This window comes from Melanerpes formicivorus, unplaced genomic scaffold (genome assembly GCF_026170545.1).
Source record: "Melanerpes formicivorus ecotype bairdi unplaced genomic scaffold, bMelFor1.0.p_v2 SCAF_2, whole genome shotgun sequence".
Taxonomy (NCBI): Eukaryota; Metazoa; Chordata; class Aves; order Piciformes; family Picidae; genus Melanerpes; species Melanerpes formicivorus.
This window is the reverse complement of record NW_027142354.1, coordinates 13,500,769-13,518,617: the sequence shown is the minus strand read 5'-3', so window position 1 is coordinate 13,518,617 and position 17,849 is coordinate 13,500,769. Positions and strand designations below refer to the sequence as shown.

Genomic DNA, 17,849 nt, shown 5'->3' with positions numbered 1-17,849 from the left:
CCCTAACATTCTGTGATTCTGTGAAGAGGCAGTTACATGTTGAAGAAATAACTGGCAGAGAAGGCTGTGAAGGCAAAAAATTGCAATGCTTCCTGTAGAGCAGAAACAGAAATACCCTATCTTTTAATGCTCAAAAATAAGCTTTGTAATTGTAAGAATTCTATACAGAGGGCATCAAAGAAAGCAGAGATTAAGTAGGGAAGACTGCAGAACTAATACCAGTAAAAATAAGGAGGGAGAAACAATACAAACAAACTTTGTTCAAACTTTATGGATGTTACTGTTTCATAGCTCTACAGGTCAATAGGAAAAAAAAATCAGTTTAAAAATTGAGTTTAAAATACTTCAATGATATTGGATCTGGGAGCTGGGTCTTTATTCTAATCCTGGATAATCTTCTGATGTCACTTTACATATCACCATGCAAGGCAAGGTCAGACACAGACTCCCAATTTAGACAAAATATTTCAATCACAAAGCATTCAGAGATTTAGATCTTTTGCATCATTTCATTATACACAGCATTATACCAACACAGATTTTTGCTTTCTGCTAACACTTCAGACAGTACATATAGGACTGTACTTACTGATATCGTTCCATGGTAGATGTGCTTTTGTAGCTGGACTAGAAGTTCCTATTTGTCTATAGCAAAATATACAGTAAGCAGCCACTGACATTCTGTACCTTTAAGAAACAAAAGAAACAAGTAATGATTGATTTAAGAATTTCAGCAGAAAACCTGACTCACAAATCTCCAAGTACATTTTTGGGGTTTGTGATTTTTTTTTTTTTAGTTGGTTGGTTGGGGGTTTTTTGGTTGGTTGGTTGGTTGGTTTTTTTTACTTTAAAAGGCAAATCAGACTAGGACTTTAAGAATGTGAAAATGCTCTGACTCCACAGGCTTGTGAAGCTCACAGAGCATGCCTACTGGTAAAATATAAGAGGCTGTGTCTTGTTCTAGAAAAATTCTTACAAGTGTAAAAGAATGAAAACCTAAATACAGCCATGAAGAGGAAAACCTTTTCTAACATTAAGATCTTAGCAATTCAAATCTATGAAGACACAGTATTCTAGTATAAACCAAACCAGGTTGGAAGAGACCTTCAAGACCATCGCGTCCAACCCATCAACCAATCCAACCCACCTAAACAACTAACCCATGGCACCAAGCACCCCATTAAGTCTCCTCCCAAACACCTCCAATGATGGCGACTCCACCACCTCCCCAGGCAGCCCATTCCAATGGGCAATCACTCTCTCTGTATAGAACTTCTTCCTAACATCCAACCTGAACCTCCCCTGGCACAGCCTGAGACTGTGTCCTCTTGTTCTGGTACTGGCTGCCTGGGAGAAGAGACCAATATGCTGCAAGACATTGAACTTTACCCATTTTACAGGTAGGAAAATAAGTTGGACAAGCATACTGTAACTTACCTTACATAGTCTAAATACTACATTGTCTCTTTTAACAAGTGAGACTAAAAAAGGCTGTGCTCTTTAGCCAACTGATCAAGGTTGCACCTTAACTGATGCACAATGAAATTCAGAGACAGTAAAGTTACATTAATGAGTCACTGAAAACTTCGGTCAGGCATATAGCCTACTCAGATATGTATTTATCATTTTATGAATTGGTAAATGTTACTGCCTTTACATGTCATTTGTATAAGAAAAATATACCTGAAGTCAAGAAAACATACATTTGCTTTGTTAACCTACAGCAATAAAATTCTGTATGTTATCTATATTGAAGACTTAATCTCAAGTCTTGACAGACAGAACCTGTAGTACTTCTAGTGGAAGAATTGTGCTGAAATCCACACAGAATATTGAAGTTCTATAGCGACCACAAATTACACTAAAACCTGCCACTGCACACACTGCAGAAGTAACATTACAAATATATTTTATGACAAGTGAAAATTTAGTGTGTTGAACTTACACTGACTGAAATACTGAATTTAATGAATCTGTTTAAATAGATTTGTTACTGCATCACTGCCCCTGTACTGCCACTGGCAAGGCTGCACCTCGAATACTGTGTTCAGTTTTGAGACTCTTACTACAAGACGGACATGGAGTTGCTGGAGATGGCCAGAGAAGGGCAACAAAACTGGTGAAGGGTCTACAGAATAGGTCTTATGAGGAGCTGCTGTGGGAACTGAGATTGTTTAGTCTAGCAGAGAAACCTTACTCCTCCCTACAACTACCTTAAAGTATATTGTAGTGACTAGTGAGGTGGACATTGGCCTCTTCTCCCTAATATCAAGCAACAGAACAACAGAAAATGGCCTCAAGTTGTGCCAGAAGAGGATTAGGTTGGACATTAGGAAAACATTTTTTTACTGATAGAGTGGTCAGGCATTGGAACAGACTGCCAAAGCAGGCAGTGGAATCACTGTCCCTGGAGGTGTTAAAAAATGTTTAGACATGGCACTTTCACACATGGTTTAATGTCATGGTGGTGTTGACAGTTGGACTTGATGATCTTAGAGGTCTTCTCCAACTGAAACAATTCTATGATTCAATGATATATTTAACAAATTATTATGTTGGGAACACAGGCATCCTTGTTAAATGTCAAATTAAGTCTGCAACACCATAATTACAATTAACTCTAATGATAAAATGTCAGGCATGTAAATCCTGATCAGTAAATCTGATCTTGAAATATGTGAGCCACTGATACTCTCTCTGAATTTAAGATAATCTCTATAGACCAAAGAAAGATGTCGTGTTGCTTTTAATGTCAGTGTCCCATTTCTCTACACAAGGGGAGATTTTTGTTTCCTTCCATTAATATGTCTTTCCTCTTTTGCCCAAAATTGTTGTAGGTTTTTTTTCTTTACCCCTGTTCTCTTGCTTCTGTTTGGCAGATTATCCCAGCACTGTCAGAGTCAAAACAAGGCAACTTTCCACCCTCCATCATTACAGTATGACGTTTATCCATTAACTTCAACACAGTACACAACAATTAAACACTTTGAAGACATCAATAATCGATCCTCTGGAGACATCACCCCACCTCCGATCTATGGCAGGTCCTTTACTATTTTTATTCATAGAACTTCTACCTGACAACAGTCTGTAACTGCAATAAACACGTAGCTCAGTGCCACAGTTCAGTACAATTCCCTGAATTCAAAACAGGCACCTGCAAACACAAGAGGCCAAAGCAAGTACCATTTCTTTGCTGCAGGGATCCTCTGTTCGCGTCTGAAAGCAAACATGTTCAGGCATATCCAAATACAAGGCAAAAGAGCGCATTTTGCAGTTTCACTACTGGTTGGGGAAGCTCTGCTACGTGAGGGCAGCGTTTCTGTCATCATACCGGGGCTGGGCAAGAACTTCTGCCCGTCAACTGTGCACCTAGGGCTACTGTAGAAGTGCAGTTTCAGACAATGTGGTATCTAAACGAGCAAGAAGCGAAGCTGGGACAACTCTTCCTTTCCAAAGGGGGACGACACATTTGCTACTTCTGAGGGGCTCACAACAGCGTAGGCGACGCCTAAGGCACCACTGCTCTTTCCGCAGATTTTTAACAGGCGCGGACTCTCCCGGCCCCCCTCCTCCCCCGCACCCGGGCGGGGCCGCACCGCTCCGCAGGCCAAGGCCGGGGCGCCTGGGACCGGCGCAGGGGCGCTCACTGCTACTGGCTCCCGGAATCAGAAGGGACTTTGAGGCCAAGGTCGTTAAAATAATAAACAACATGAAACCGGGAAAACATCCCGCAATCCTTCTGAGGTAAACAAGCGCCCAGATTCGGCACGCCGTGACAGGGGCTGAGATCTCCCGCGTCCCGCCCCAGAGCCCGACCCCCACCGGACCCGCCACGCCCCCACCCGCCGGCCACCCGCCGCTATCGCGCCCCCCCGCCCGCGGGCGAACGTCGCCGCTACCTGCCTCCTCTCCTCCCGGCACCAGCACTCACGTGCCGCCGTGACGCCACCACGCTGGCGGCCTGGCCAATCCGGAGGTGATGCCGGGAGCGGAGGCAGGGCAGGGGCTGGCTGCGCACGCGTGTCGCGCAGAGCTGGCTGCGCTGTCTCCGTCGTCTGGGTAGCGGTGGAGCTGGAGGTGAAGGGTGCGTGCGATTGCAGTCTCTGGGAGCGGCGGACCTGCCAGCTAAGACCCGCCCAGGCCCTTCGCTGCCCGCGGGCGACCCAGAGGCGCGTAAGGGCTTGTTTCCCTCCGCCCAGGCTGCCTTTTGTAAGGCCGCGGCTCGCCTCCGGCGGCGAGAAGGGCTGTTGGTAGATCTCAGCCGCTGCTGGAAGAGCTCGGAGGGGCTGGGAGAGAGAGCGGGGACAGGCGTAGGGCTGCTCTCGGGGGTGCGGTGAGAGAACTTTAATTTTCTCAACTCACTGCCGGAGAAGGCTCTGCTACTCCGGCCTGGCCCTGCGCGCCTCCCTAGCCCCTGTCCGCTCGGCCTGTTAACATGGATACAGCGCTTTTGGTCCGGGGAGGTGAGTTGTCTTGCAGGATCTCTGAGTTCAACTAAGACCTTGTTTCTTTTTGTTTCAGATTTCCTTTGTTTACGTGTGTAACCCAAGGCAAGAGTTCTTGTCACCTCTTCAGCGTTTTTAAGAGAACCGAGAAAATGGTGAATGTTCTGAAAGGTGTCTTGATTGAATGGTTAGTAACAGCACTTAGTGTCTTCCATTATTTCAAACTCTACTTATTTCTTCACAGCTGGGAATATTCAGAGTAGCTTAATAGTTTATAAAGAAAAAAAATGTTTTGAGGAGGGGTGATGCTGAACAAGCAGAGAGAAGAGTGTGGCCTTTGGAGAGGAAGTTATAGATAATCCTGAATCCAATCTCCTCCTTTTCTTTTCAAGACATTGTTTTCTGCTTATGCTTAACCATTATAGGGTACTTCTTGTTCTTTATATTGCTTACAAGTAATGAGTTTTTTGGTTGTTACTCATGAGCAGTGTGTTTTTTCCACTGATTCTAGAAAATGATAAAGTAATGTTTCATCCTTTCTTTCCTGTCTTTTTTCATCAGCTTCAGTCCAAATTCTTTTCAAGGCTGATATATGGCTCTGTAGATAATACTCAAAAGGAGTATGCTTGTAGTTTGGGAAAGTAATATATATTTTATTATGTTATAAATATATAGATTTATTATATTAATATATAGATTTATTATATTTATTATATATATGCATATATATTTATGATAAATATATTTATTTATATTATAAAATTATATTATATTAGTGATATAAATGCAGTAAATTGGTTACCTGTTAAGATAACTGGTTACTTCCAAAGTAGAAGGAAGCATCAGTCATGATGCATTCCATGAGATAGAAGATTTTTTCCTATACACTTATATGGCAAATATATGAACAGATAAGTACACAAAAGGAGAATAACTTTGATCCTCTCATGATGTGCCTACATGGTGCTTATAGCTGTGAGCTTCCAGCAGCTAACTTCTGGATGCCTAATGACTATGTGTGAGCAGTTGAGCATCTAAATTCTGCTATAACAAGAAGCCTGTCTTCTCAAATTTGACTTCATGCTACTGCCTTGACAAAGCTTCTGAGGCACAACAAATTGCCTGCCTGCACCTGACTCTGAGCAGAATTCTTCACTGTCAAGGCAAGAAGTTCTAAAACATGCTTGTTTTAAATTTTGCACTTTATGTGCAATTTACACATGCTTTTTACACATACCTAAAGATCTTTGTGAGTTTTCTGTGGCCATGTTCCACTTAGTACTGGCATGGAACTGAATCTCCCTGGATGGGAAGGGAATTTTCCATCTGATAATAAATCTACAGTGTTTGTTATGCCATCGGATGTTTTCAGTAGCACCCTGAGGTAACAGGTGTATGTATGGCTTTGTTTTGCCAGCTCTGGGTGGTTTGATTTTGTTTGTCTTCTCCCCACTTTAAATTGATGCTAGCTTATGATTGGGCACAAATTGCATCACAGGAGAAGATGCAGAATTACTGTAAACCTGTCCCCTTTTTTACGCTTCACATACAATTTTTTAGAACCCAATTTTCTGAGCATGCTTCAGATAGCAAATGGACAGAGAGTGGAAAAACCCCCAGACATTTATGAATGTGTAAATCATGCAAATAATGAAATACTGTGCAGAGGTCTTTTTTTCCTGCTTCCCTCATTCTTCTAATAAATAGCTAAACTTTTCTGAAGACATCATCTAAAGGATGATAATCTTCATGTGCTATAATGAGTATTTCTGCTGTGACACACATCTTTGGCACTAATTACAGTTCTGTATGTTGCTTGTGTGAAAACCAATCCCTGGCTACTGATTAACATCACACAGGCTGGTCACTAAACTGCAGCTGAATGAAACAAGTGAAAAAATAAACCTCCTTGCACCCATCCAAAAGGTGGTGTAGCAGAATTGTAGGAACCACATACTTGCGATGTACAATTCTTCTCAACTCTTCTTTTTTGTTTCTCTTCTTACCTGCCAGAGCACATAAATAATGGCTCTTCTAAAGAAAAGATATTTTTGGCTATCCCATTCTCCTTTCCTCAAATTCTTTTGTGTGTTGAGGACTCACCTAGTTGTGCTTCTGCAGCTTTGAGGCTAAGGTTAAAATTTGATTTTTGAGTTTGCTGGGTAGCAGGCAGGGGAAGGGTTTGGTCCTATAGTGTGTCTTTGCACCATACATGCATTTAGGTAAAGGAGAATTGGTCTTCATAGTGCATTTAAAAAAGAGGAGATAAACTAAGGAGTTCCTTCAAGACTAAGTATATTACTAAGAATTCTCTTAAAGAAAGACTATATTGCCAAAACAGATATGTTCATAATTTTGAAAGTGTCCTGAGCTACCTGGTCTTGGTTTCCTGTATTTCTTGCACATTCTCACCAGTTGCTGCAATCAGATACTAAGTTGTATCAAAGAACACGTTTTTTCCTGTTTTCAAAAACCAGTGTCAAAACCAGACAATGCTATTGTCTGAATTCTTCAAAACTTCAGTGGATCAAGTAGTTTATCATTTGAAGCCTCTTTATCTAGCTGCTTCATATGATGGAGCTGTTTTGGTTATAGAAGCATAGAATTGTCAGGGTTGGATGGGACCTCAAGGATCATCTAGTTCCAACCCCCCTGCCGTGGGCCGTGACACCTCACAGTAGATCAGGTTGCTCACAGCCACATCCAGCCTGGCCTTAAAAACTTACAGGGATGGAGCTCCCACCACCTCCCTGGGCAACCTGTTCCAGTGTCTCACCACCCTCATGGTGAAGAACTTCTTCCTAACATCCAGTCTGAATCTACCCAGTTCTAGTTTTGCTGCATTCCGTCTAGTCCTATCACTACCTGACATCCTAACAAGTCCCTCACCAGCTTTCTGATAGGTCCCCTTAAGATACTGGAAGGCCACAATAAGGTCTCCTCGGAGCCTTCTCTCCAGACCAAACAGCAACTTTCTCAGTTTGTCTCCAGTTACCTGCAATCTCAATACTTCCAAAATATTTTCTTCCAATGCTTAAATTTAACTTAGAAGGTGATATCAGGAAAAGGTTGCAGTGTGATAGATAGAGTTCAGAGGTGACCACATTTCCTCTATGCTGTACTACACCGAGACATATGTTCTCCTGGATTTGGTTAGCCTTAAACCAAAATATGCAATAAGAAAGCATATTTTTATGGTGTTATTGCTGCTGCTGGGAATCTAAGTTAAAACTTGCCTTCCTAAGGGTTAGGTTTTGTTGTTTTGGGTTTTTTTTTGAAGTTACTTTAACAGCAGCATAGGGGCACTTCTGATAATCAAGCAGCTAGTTCTTACTAAACTTAGTTATCAGTTCATTTTTATCTCTAACCCAGCAATTACTACTGTGAAAAAAACAGCTTCCTGCAAAGCTTCATAAAGTTTAATTTCAAGGCTTGCTCACTTTTTAAATTACATTCATTTCCCAAAGAACTTTGGGAGCGCCTTCAAAATAGTTTTTGTGTTGTGGGTTGTTTGGTTGTATTTACCTTTCTCTTATTACAGTGAGGTGGGTTCTGATGTTTCTTTATTTCTGCAGTGACCCAGCAATGAAGCAGTTTCTGCTCTACTTGGATGAGTCAAATGCATTGGGAAAGAAGTTCATCATACAAGATCTGGATGAAACTCACGTGTTTGTATTAGCTGAGTTGGTTAACTTCCTTCAGGAGAGAGTGGGCGAGTTAATGGACCAGAACTCTTTTCCTATTACTCAGAAGTAGAAAGACCAGAGAAATGGCATTTCAGTAGCTTGAGTTATTACTGTATTAATAGATACACTGTGGTTAGTATGTTCTACAGGGAAGTGACTACTCTAGAAAATGGATAATTTTCATAGACAAAATACTCTTGAATTGCATTTTATTTCTTGTTTTGAAAAGTTATGGTATCTTTATTAAAGTCTTCAAAAGGTTACACTTGAAAAATGACTGATCTCTGATTTTCCTTTAGGATTTTTGTCTTGCAGGACAGTATGACCCAAAAAAATTACAGTAGTGTTTCTATACTGGAATACTATATGAGCACCCCTGACAATTTACATTCCTGTGGAATTGATTCAATCTGGTTATACTGTGACTGAGAGAGTATCTGTTGTTATATGATTGTGGTTGATGGAACATATCCATAAATTGAAGACATGGTCAGATACTGCTATAAATTAATGGGTTTTATACACCAAAATTAAATTTGGTGTGAGTTTTCTTTGGTGGGGTGGGGTTTGGTTTCCCAGCAGTTTACAGATGCCACTTGATTATTTTTACCAAGTTTATGCTTTCTATGTTATTCTGGGTTCGAGTAGTGGTGGTGGTAGCTTAGGATTCTAGAGGAGGTCAGGGGGAGGGGGACAAGAAAATTACTCCAGATCATCACCTTTTAATTGTAAACTGGTTATATGTATATCAACAATAGCAAATTAAAAGGCTAAGATGAATAAGAAATAAATAGAATATAATTGCTTGCATTTTTGTGCTGAACCTAGTCATAGTAAACTACATGCTCAGGAAGGGGCAATAAAGATTGGGTAGGTTGCTCTGCTTGTGAAGAAGAAACATGGTTTGGGGGATTTTTTTTTAGATTCTTTGGACTTTATGGGTTTGTTTTGGGTTTGGTTTTGGCTATTTATTCATCTTAGCTCTTCTTCCCCTATTGTGCTTTGTTGCAAAGAAAAAGCCTCACAGGTCTCTTCATGTTTTTATTTGTTACGCTGTATTTATGTATAGTAGTTAATTATCTCAGACACTAGCTTATTTAATAAGTCTAGTGCATGATGATAAAACCCATGAAGATTTCTGTCTACAGAAATATACTACAGAAACAAAAGGAATAACATGTATTACTTTTTCTGTTATCCTGCTTCCTACTCAAAATAGTAAAATTATTTGACCTGTGAGTCATCATTTGTAAATTAAAGATTTCTAGGATATTACTTCAAAGGGAGGCTTGCTTTTCAGAGCTGCTCATGTATATCAGATAGGTGCCATCTTTTTATCTTTGTGTAAATAGGCTTTTACAAGGAACAGTTTACTGACTCTCAAACTATTGCTTTCTTGTCCAATATTAGTCGATTACTTGGTGACCTTAGGTTTGTTGTTGGGATATTTTTTTGGGTGGTGTTTTTGTTTATTTGTTTTTCCTTCCCCCTCCCCCCCGCAAGGAAGGGGGAAGCATCAGAGAAATTTTTATTTGATGTGTGTTCAGGCTCATATGAATGAACAACTAGGCCTGCTTTGTGTAGTTCCTGGTACCTCTCCTTCTTTCTGACTGTATTTAACAATTAGTTTTGGTCTGGGCTGTTTGATCTCTTTCTTTTGCAAGTGGATGCATCCCCGGTCATGCAGATGAAAAATCAGCTTCACATCTTCACATTAAATAAAAAGTTGAAACCTTTAATGAATGGTTTATGGTTTCTTACCTTTTTCTTAAGAAGGTTGGTCAAATATTTAGCTCATAACTATTATTTTGGAGGATTATTGGATGCTTATTTAATGGAGAGACAATCAGTAGTCTTAACATCACGTGATAGCTTAATGCCACTTATGTAAAAGTGTCTTAAGTCCTTTCTTTGGAATCCTACTTTACTTTCCATCCAAATTTTGATGAAAGGTAAATGCTCTACTCAGCAGTGGTGAGGCCACACCTTGAGTATGTGCTTAGAGATGACATTTATTGCTGACCCTTCAGTGCTGGGTTGAGGGTTGGACTGAATGACAAGGTTTCTGCCAATCTGACACATTCTGTGATCTTTCACTCTCTTCAAATGGCAGAATTTGAAGACATGTTAGAGTTATGTTTTGTTAAACTCTGTTTAGTGTCTATTGCTATGTTTCTGTTGCCATTTCCCTTTTATGTCTATGGTACACTTGTCTTTTTCTCCCACTGTTACCTGTCTTTTAGGTTGTAATTCCGGTGATAAATGGGTAATGTGAAACAGAGGGACAGAGGTTCCAAACTGTATGAACTAAACAGGCATATATTCATGGACATTTTGTCCTCTTTTTCAAGCAAATGCATTTATGGACTTTAATTTCTAAACCTGTCAAAACTTAGACCCTTCCTGCAACTCAGTCAGGCCTAATTGATTTCATGCTGTAAGAATCAACAAAAGACACACAGAAGCCAATTGGTATCTCCTGATGGGGTCTAAGAAGCTCAGGTCATTGTAATTTCTAGGGAAAAAGGGATCTTGAGTCATGTAGCATGGTGAAAGAAATCCAATGACGAAGCTTTCACAACTTGAGTATGTATCTATCTATTAACCCCAAAACACCCAATGATTTCTGGGGTTGAATAAACTTGGACCCCAGAAAGGTATCACTGGAACCCATATGATTTAAAAAATAGATAGGGAGAAAAGTAGACACTAGCTTTACAATTATCCAGGCATTTTGAGATAAAGTGTAAATACTGCCTGAGATTTTAAATGTTTTTCTGGCTTTCATTTAGATGTGTTACTATAGGTGAGTGAAGCTCAGAATGAAACATTGTGTTAATAATTATTTTTTCCTTTTAAGGCTAGGAACATTTGAGAATAAAAAGTTAAGGAGATCAGTTTAAATATATGCATGTTGTGCCAATGAGTTGGTATGGTAAGAACATCAACTCTGACTGTATTTGGAATATTTTAGGTTAACATTTCTGTCCATAGTCACTTTTTGCTAGTATCAAGCATAGGGATTATCTTATGATCAGGTCCTGCTTGAGCAGTGAAAATAGAGCTTGAATGATGGACATCTTGTGTCTTCTTGAAGCAGCAAGTTGTATCTTGGGCTTTCACTGCTAAGGGCTCAGCTGGTGCTTCACTGTTTTCAGTCTGAGTTGGAAGTATCTTGTCTACTGCAAGAAAAGCATGGTAGAATAATATCTAAAGGGCACTTATTTGAACTTTTTATTGTTTTCTAATTCTTTTTTACTTATCTAAAATAGTTTTCAAGTTCACTTGTGTTTTGTGTTACAGTTATTAACTGTAACAGTTGCCCTTGAGTACTTCCTGCAACTTTTAACAGGCTTTGAAACACCACTCCCATTAACACAAATGCAGAAGCTAAGGAGAGGTATTTGACAGAAATAGGAGATCTCTAAAGCAAGGTAAGAGAATTTGAAGAATGCAAACAAAGTATTTTTTTTAATGGGAAGAGAGGGATGAAAACTGAAAGTGTAATTCCCTGTCAATGAATCAGCATTTCATTTTTACTGAATACTACACTATTTAGTGTTTTGGCTTTTATTCAAGATGGAGAGGTTAGGGTTTTTATTTATTTATTAATGGTCTTCAAAGAAAGCTGTGTAATGTGACCATAGTGCACCACAAAAGCAAATAAGCCTCAGTGCTGTCACATATTTAAGTAGTTTTAGAAATTGTGGGATAAGTTAATTCCAGGGGGTGAGGTTTTATTAATGTGAGGGTTGGCAGCATGCTGAAGATGTCCTTGAGTTAGTCAGTATAGATGCAGATGAGGAATTTCTTGGCTTGTAACCAATGCATGGTAAGTGCTTTTTCTCCCCTCTGGTACAACTGTTTGCCCAAGGAGAATAACGGTCCAGGGCAGTAAAATAACCAGCTAAGAGAATCCTCTCTTGAACATGTAAATCACCTTGTGATGGTGGTGATTCCATGAAGAACTGAGGAATGTCTCAAAAAAGGTAAGATCGTCCAGAACTATCTGCCTGATGAATCATCTCTGCCTATCAAGACGGCAAGTGCCCAGGCAGTGTAGTGAACAGTGGAAGGCAAAGAGGAGCAGAGGCCACTTGGAGTGGACCCCTGCAGACACACAGGAAAAAAAATCCACTCGTGCATTGTTGACATGAGCTGGATGGAAATCCGATAAATGAACCAGGAACATGCCAGCTGACTGGGGGGAACATCACTGGGGATATCTAAGGCTGGAAGCAGCAGCCGAGGAATGTCCCCCCTGCCCAGAGATGGACCATGGGATGGTAACTATCTCTTCTGCTTTCTCTATTCTCTCTGTCTCTCTCCCTTTTCTTTTTCCCTTTAATGAATAGTCTTGCCTTGAGATATGGCCTTGTTTGGGACTTAATTTCATTCAGGGGAATGTTCAAAAAAGAACCATGTCTCCTTCCCAACTTTTGGTCCAGGACACCAATAATTGGCACAAAGAACAGATGTGGCCTCAAGAAAGAAAACTGTTGAAAGAAAATAAGAACTCCTCGGAGAATTGCATCATTTTACCTGAGAGAACCCAGACTGAGTGGATTTGACTCTGTAACTAGCCTGCCTATACAGGTAGACATCTGAATGCATTTGGAATGAAGAATGATAGAGTGGTTTTGTTTGTTTAGAAATGTAATATTTTTATAATGATCAAATTTTGTTCTATGTAGCACTGTGCTGGGACCCAGATGGTTGGTGTGATGCACTGTACAGTTTTCCAAGTTGTGTTCTACATGAAGAAATCCTGGTTTACTGTCTTCCCAGAATTATAAAATGTATTCAGGAGCTTATCTGCTCTATATAGCAGAACAACAGGTTTTTTTCTCAGTCAAGTTCACTGTGTGGCCACCTAATTTGTAAGAACAAATTACAGAACATGTATTTTATGCATGAACAGAATTGTTTGCTGTGAGCTGAAGTAAACAGGATGATTTACTGTGAATTGAAGATGATATTTAGAATGGTGTAATTAAAATTACATATTTTAACCTTTATTAGTTGGCATCATTGCCATAAAACCATCTAATTTCATCAGCCTCTGGGCTGAGCTGGCAAAAGTAGGGCTCTGAAAGATACATACATATATGTGTGTGTATATATATATACACATGTGTGTATATATATGAGAGAGATATATATCTTATATATAAAAATAATAAAAAGTCAACATGTAAAGCAATACAGGCTGAGAGGTATATTTTACTCTTCCAACCATGCAGTATGCCAGTGAAGAAAACAGTAAGCTTTTGTAATAAATCTTGCTGTTCCCAGTTCCACATCAGATTCAGGTTTTCCTGCACTGACTCACTGTTAATCCCCCAAATGATCTCACTAAAGCTGGTAGTAGTTATTGTGAAATGAGGCAGTACATTAGCATTGGGTGTCCGTGTTTGAATAAAATTAAGGATTCAATAAATTGAAGTTCATAATGCTGGAGGAACAAATTCTTCCTAAATGAAATCATTATCAGACTTGACTTAACCATTAACAACATTATTAGACTTAACAGCTAATAATAAATTTAACAAATAGGGTTTCTCCTAGAAATGCAATGTGGAGATTGCTTTTTTTGGTGGTTTGTGTTTGTTTGTTTATATTTAATTGATTTTATTTTTTACATGGAAAGAAAGTAATATTTTGCCCACCTTTGTTTCATCCTCAAATATTTTCAGAACTGAAGACTTAACAGTTTGAAGGCAGACCAGTAAGGGGAGCTGTTACCAATATTTTAAACAGCTTTTTTAAAGAAGTTGCTGCAGCACGAGCAATGGTGGGGCAGAGTCTTACCCTGCTTTGGAGCATTAATACCTTTCTCTCTGCATATGCTTTCAGCTGGAGATGAACATTCACCTTCAAAGGATCTTTCTGGAATGACATTTGCAGTAGGAAATTTTGAAATGTACTATGTTTAGCTCTGAAATTTCTTACATGCTTAGTTACCTGATGTCGTCTTTTCGTGCTTAGGTGCACAGCCCTGCTACATTCAAATGATGCATCTGAAATGTGATCTTCTTTTCAGGTGTTACTGGTAGGTCTATGTATCTCCACACCACTAGCCTCCTTTAGGAGTTGCTCTGTATTTAGTGAGCTTAAATCATAGGAAGTCATTTTAGATATAGTCATAAGAACTTTAATGAAGATTTTTTTTTCCCCCTTTTCATTTCCTCCTCATACAAAATGCATGTGACTGTAGGGTGCCTGTGCCTTATCCAACAAATCACAAGGACTAGGAGAGCAAGTTTTCTTATGCCTACTATTTCACCTTGTTTCAGTCCTGGATGGGACCACTTTTCCACGTGAAATCTTTGGATTTTCCTGTACAGGCAATTTTTTTTTGGTTGTAAAATGAGCTTTGCACGTGTGCTGTGTATATCATTAGATACGTAGGTGTTCCAGAAGCTAGAGATAGAGCAGTGATGAGTAACCCTGGAATAATGGTAGCCTTCTGTATCATCAACCAGCTTGAAATTAAAATAGGAAAGAAAATCTTTCTTCAGCTGTAACAGGAAGCATTCACCCTTTATTTGATTTTGCTTTTGGCCTGAACTGACACTAATTATATATTTTAATATTTGTAAAGTTACAAAGTCAGTATAAAATGGAAGAAAAAAAAGGCCTGGTTTCTTAAGGAGTATTTTAAATAGATACCAAGTTCAGCAGTGGCAAGGTCAGTGTGATAGAGGATGTTTTGCTGCTGGCTAGGTGGACATTTGGGTGAAGGCAGCTGAAAACAACATTTGAATGGAGCAGAAGAGCAGGAATAAGAAGTGGGCAAAGCTAAGCATCTGAACAAGTCTTGTCAGGAGGACCAGAGAATCTGAAATCTTGAAACATTAAATGTTTCCCCTTTTGTCTTTGAGTAGCTTTTTAAAAAGCCATCTCTGCCTGTTTAGCCTGCTGTGCGACAGCGGAAGCCAGAAGGAGCTGCAGGGAGTGGGAAGGAGGGATTCTGAGGGTGTATGTTTCAGAAGGTGGTTCCTAAATTTATTTGCTTCATGCACAAAAAAATAGACCAAGATGAAACTGCCTTTTCAATATGCAGAGTTATTCTAGCTAGTGTCTTTTTAAAAATCTACTACAAACCAAAATGAACTGTGATGGTGCTGGAAATAACTTATTGTTTGAATTGCTAACTGCAAGAAGCAGCCCATTACAGCCCCTCATTTGGAACATTGAAGAGGCTTTGATTTAGTGCATTTCTTCATGTAACTATAATGATAATGAAAAGCAAAACCAAAACAAGTCATAGAACTAAGAAGAAAAGACTGATATAAATGGCCTAGTAGTCAGACATTGGCAGCACTTAATCAGTGCTCAAGTAATAGCTTGTGCCACCCTTTGGCAAGTCAGGAGGCTTGCCTTGGGACATCTGGGACAGAATCTTAAGTTGACTGTGTTGGAACCTTGTGATTCTTGGGTTGAAGGAATATCAAATTCTGTATTTTCTCAGTCTCAAACTTCCACACTCAAAACATGACAGATACTTTTCTCCTTTGCCCTACCACCCCGTATATAATAATGACAATCATGCATATTTATAATGTCTGTGACAATATGAGATGATGCAATAATGAAGTATCATGTATGAATGATAAACAGATTTAACTTTTCTTAAAAGAAAAAAAACCAAAAACATATGAATGTAACTTGTGTGCACCAATAAGTATTGAATGCAATTAATTTTGAGTGCCAAGTGATTTTTTTTAATGAAGCAGCTGTTTAAATATATGTAAAATATGCAACAAGCGTTGAGAACATAGACAAAACATTAAGTCATTAGTTCCAGTTTCTTCTAGATGTTGGTAAGAAAGTAATTCAAAAGTACTAAATATTCAAAGCAAATATTAACAAATCAATTAAGGGTTTGTTCGTGTGAGTGTGAACTTATTACCAAGTGCAGTGAACTTGTTACTCAAGACAGTTGTTCTGCTAGCTTTCAATACCTGATCGGATGTGGTAGTAATTGCTACATTTAACAGTATTGGTTTTACTTCTGCCTTACTACTAGAGCTGTGAAAATTGGTTCTGAGAATGGAAGATGTTAACAACATCATTTTGATGAGACTATTTTGCTATTTAATGGTCAGTTCACCTTAGGGTTAATTAATATGACCTAGTGAAGAAGTGAAAAGTCTGACATTGCTCAAGCAGGTAGCTTTCTTCTGCTGTAATATAGATTTCACCACCAGTAAAATGAGGAATAAGTGTACTTATTTCTGCTACTCCTAAGCAGGAGTACAGCCTTGCTTTGTGTTCTGTTTATACAAAATGCATAATGTAAGTATGTTCTAGTCTCTGTTCCTACCAGAAGTGTTCTCTAGTAAATTATTTAGTTGATTAGGTGGGTTGGATAATAGGTTGGACGCGATGATCTCGAAGGTCTCTTCCAACCTGGTTTATTCTATTCTGTTGATTTAAATTTTGGGGTGCTTTTAAACATACATGGGGAGATACCCATTCAGTTGTAGGAGATCTTACTATACTAGTATGTTAGCTTACATGCATGTGTATTAATATTGCTGTCAGTCAAAGATTCTTAGATCTTCATAGCATCACAACCTGGCCTAACCATAATTTTGAGTGACAGGTTAGAAATACTGTGTGTATATCTATTGATATATACAAAAATACAAACACACATAAATAACTGTGTACTGTGTGTGCATATATATGTATATGCAGCATGTAAATACAGTCACCACAGCTACAGTATGCTTGCCTTCCTCATTGAACTACATTTCTTATGATTTAGGGAAGAAAGGGATGGTTTTGCAGTCCTTGCACTCAGTAGCATCACTGCAAGCCTCAAGCAGACAGTGGAGTTCTCAAGGGAGAACAAACATAGGAAAGTGAGGTGTTACTAAGGATAATCAGACCTTTCACATCTGGAATATATTTTGTGTCCTAAAACTGGAATTAACACGATCAGTGAAATCCCTAATCAGGCATTCATGAAAATGTTATATTTTTTTTCCCTTCTTTGTACATAGAGCTGCCTTTTATATTTGGATTGTTTTGCTAAAACTGCAAAAAATAATCAGTGTATTAATCATACTCTTACAGTGTATTAATCATACTGTTACAGTGTATTTTCCTACTGTTAAATCCAGATTGAAATTAATTTTTTCACTGGAGTGAAAAGACTTAAATATTTGATCATGTTTCTTTATAGGACTACCTGCAGCAAATGCAGGTATCATGCTGTAATGGTGGCTTTGTTTGCATTTTATTTTGCAGCAATCTTTGTATTTTCTGCTATGGAGGGTGATAGTACAGGGAATGTTCATTTGGGACTAATGATAAACTGTGTTAGAATTCTGGTGCTTAAAACCTTGAATATTTTGATGTATTTTCTTTTAGTCTTTCATATTCTTTAAGAACTCAGTCTTTATTTTTGCATTTGAATGTTGTCTCCATTGAATTTTGACAAAAAAACCAAACCCAAGAAAAAAGGATTGCTTAAGCTTTGTTGTGCTGTCCTCTTACTTGAACTGCTCATGAGACCATGCTTTGAAATTGTGAAAGGTTTTGAAAGAATCTGTATGTATGGCAGGAATCTCTATAGATTAAAGCTTGTAAATAAATATATGTATATCTCAGCTATTAAAACACTTGTTGAAAAGCCTAGGGACTGTGGAAGTTTTCCAGCAGCTGCTATTTATTTTAATATTCTAATGTGGGCTTTACCAAG

The 17,849-nt window shown here is 38.9% G+C and overlaps 2 protein-coding genes across 8 annotated transcripts in view; one reads left to right on the top strand and one right to left on the bottom strand.

Annotated features, from left to right (window-relative positions):
* Positions 1 to 3,982, bottom strand: part of SERAC1 (serine active site containing 1) — a 28,049-nt gene extending 24,067 nt beyond the window's left edge. For 2 of the 4 annotated variants that reach the window (XM_068151170.1, XM_068151178.1), the window contains exons 1-2: positions 3,187 to 3,497; positions 590 to 687 (exon numbers count right to left, since the gene is read on the bottom strand). In XM_068151170.1, the coding sequence (XP_068007271.1) occupies positions 590 to 687; positions 3,187 to 3,332 (244 nt within the window). In that variant the 5' untranslated portion in view covers positions 3,333 to 3,497. Of the gene's footprint in view, positions 1 to 589; positions 688 to 3,186; positions 3,498 to 3,902 lie in introns of those variants that run through there. The other 2 variants (XM_068151188.1, XM_068151197.1) reach the window with 2 other exon arrangements.
* On the top strand, positions 3,981 to 9,873 carry GTF2H5 (general transcription factor IIH subunit 5). Of its 4 annotated transcripts, none has more exons than XM_068151209.1 (3): positions 3,981 to 4,087; positions 4,525 to 4,635; positions 8,024 to 9,873. In XM_068151209.1, exons 2-3 carry the CDS (start codon positions 4,601 to 4,603, stop codon positions 8,202 to 8,204), a joined length of 216 nt encoding a protein of 71 aa, XP_068007310.1. In that variant the 5' UTR covers positions 3,981 to 4,087; positions 4,525 to 4,600; the 3' UTR covers positions 8,205 to 9,873. The 4 variants fall into 4 exon arrangements, with proteins under 4 accessions (XP_068007310.1, XP_068007319.1, XP_068007328.1 ...); XM_068151218.1 differs by having other exon boundaries at positions 4,087 to 4,176; XM_068151227.1 differs by lacking the exon at positions 3,981 to 4,087 and adding an exon at positions 4,089 to 4,172.
* Positions 9,874 to 17,849: the final 7,976 nt, after the last annotated feature.

Coding starts and splice junctions, on each gene's coding strand:
- GTF2H5 (XM_068151209.1), top strand. CDS start 4,601: ATGGTGAATGTTCTGAAAGGTGTCTTGATTGAATG. Junction 4,636..8,023: donor AAAGGTGTCTTGATTGAATG/GTTAGTAACAGC, acceptor TTATTTCTGCAG/TGACCCAGCAATGAAGCAGT.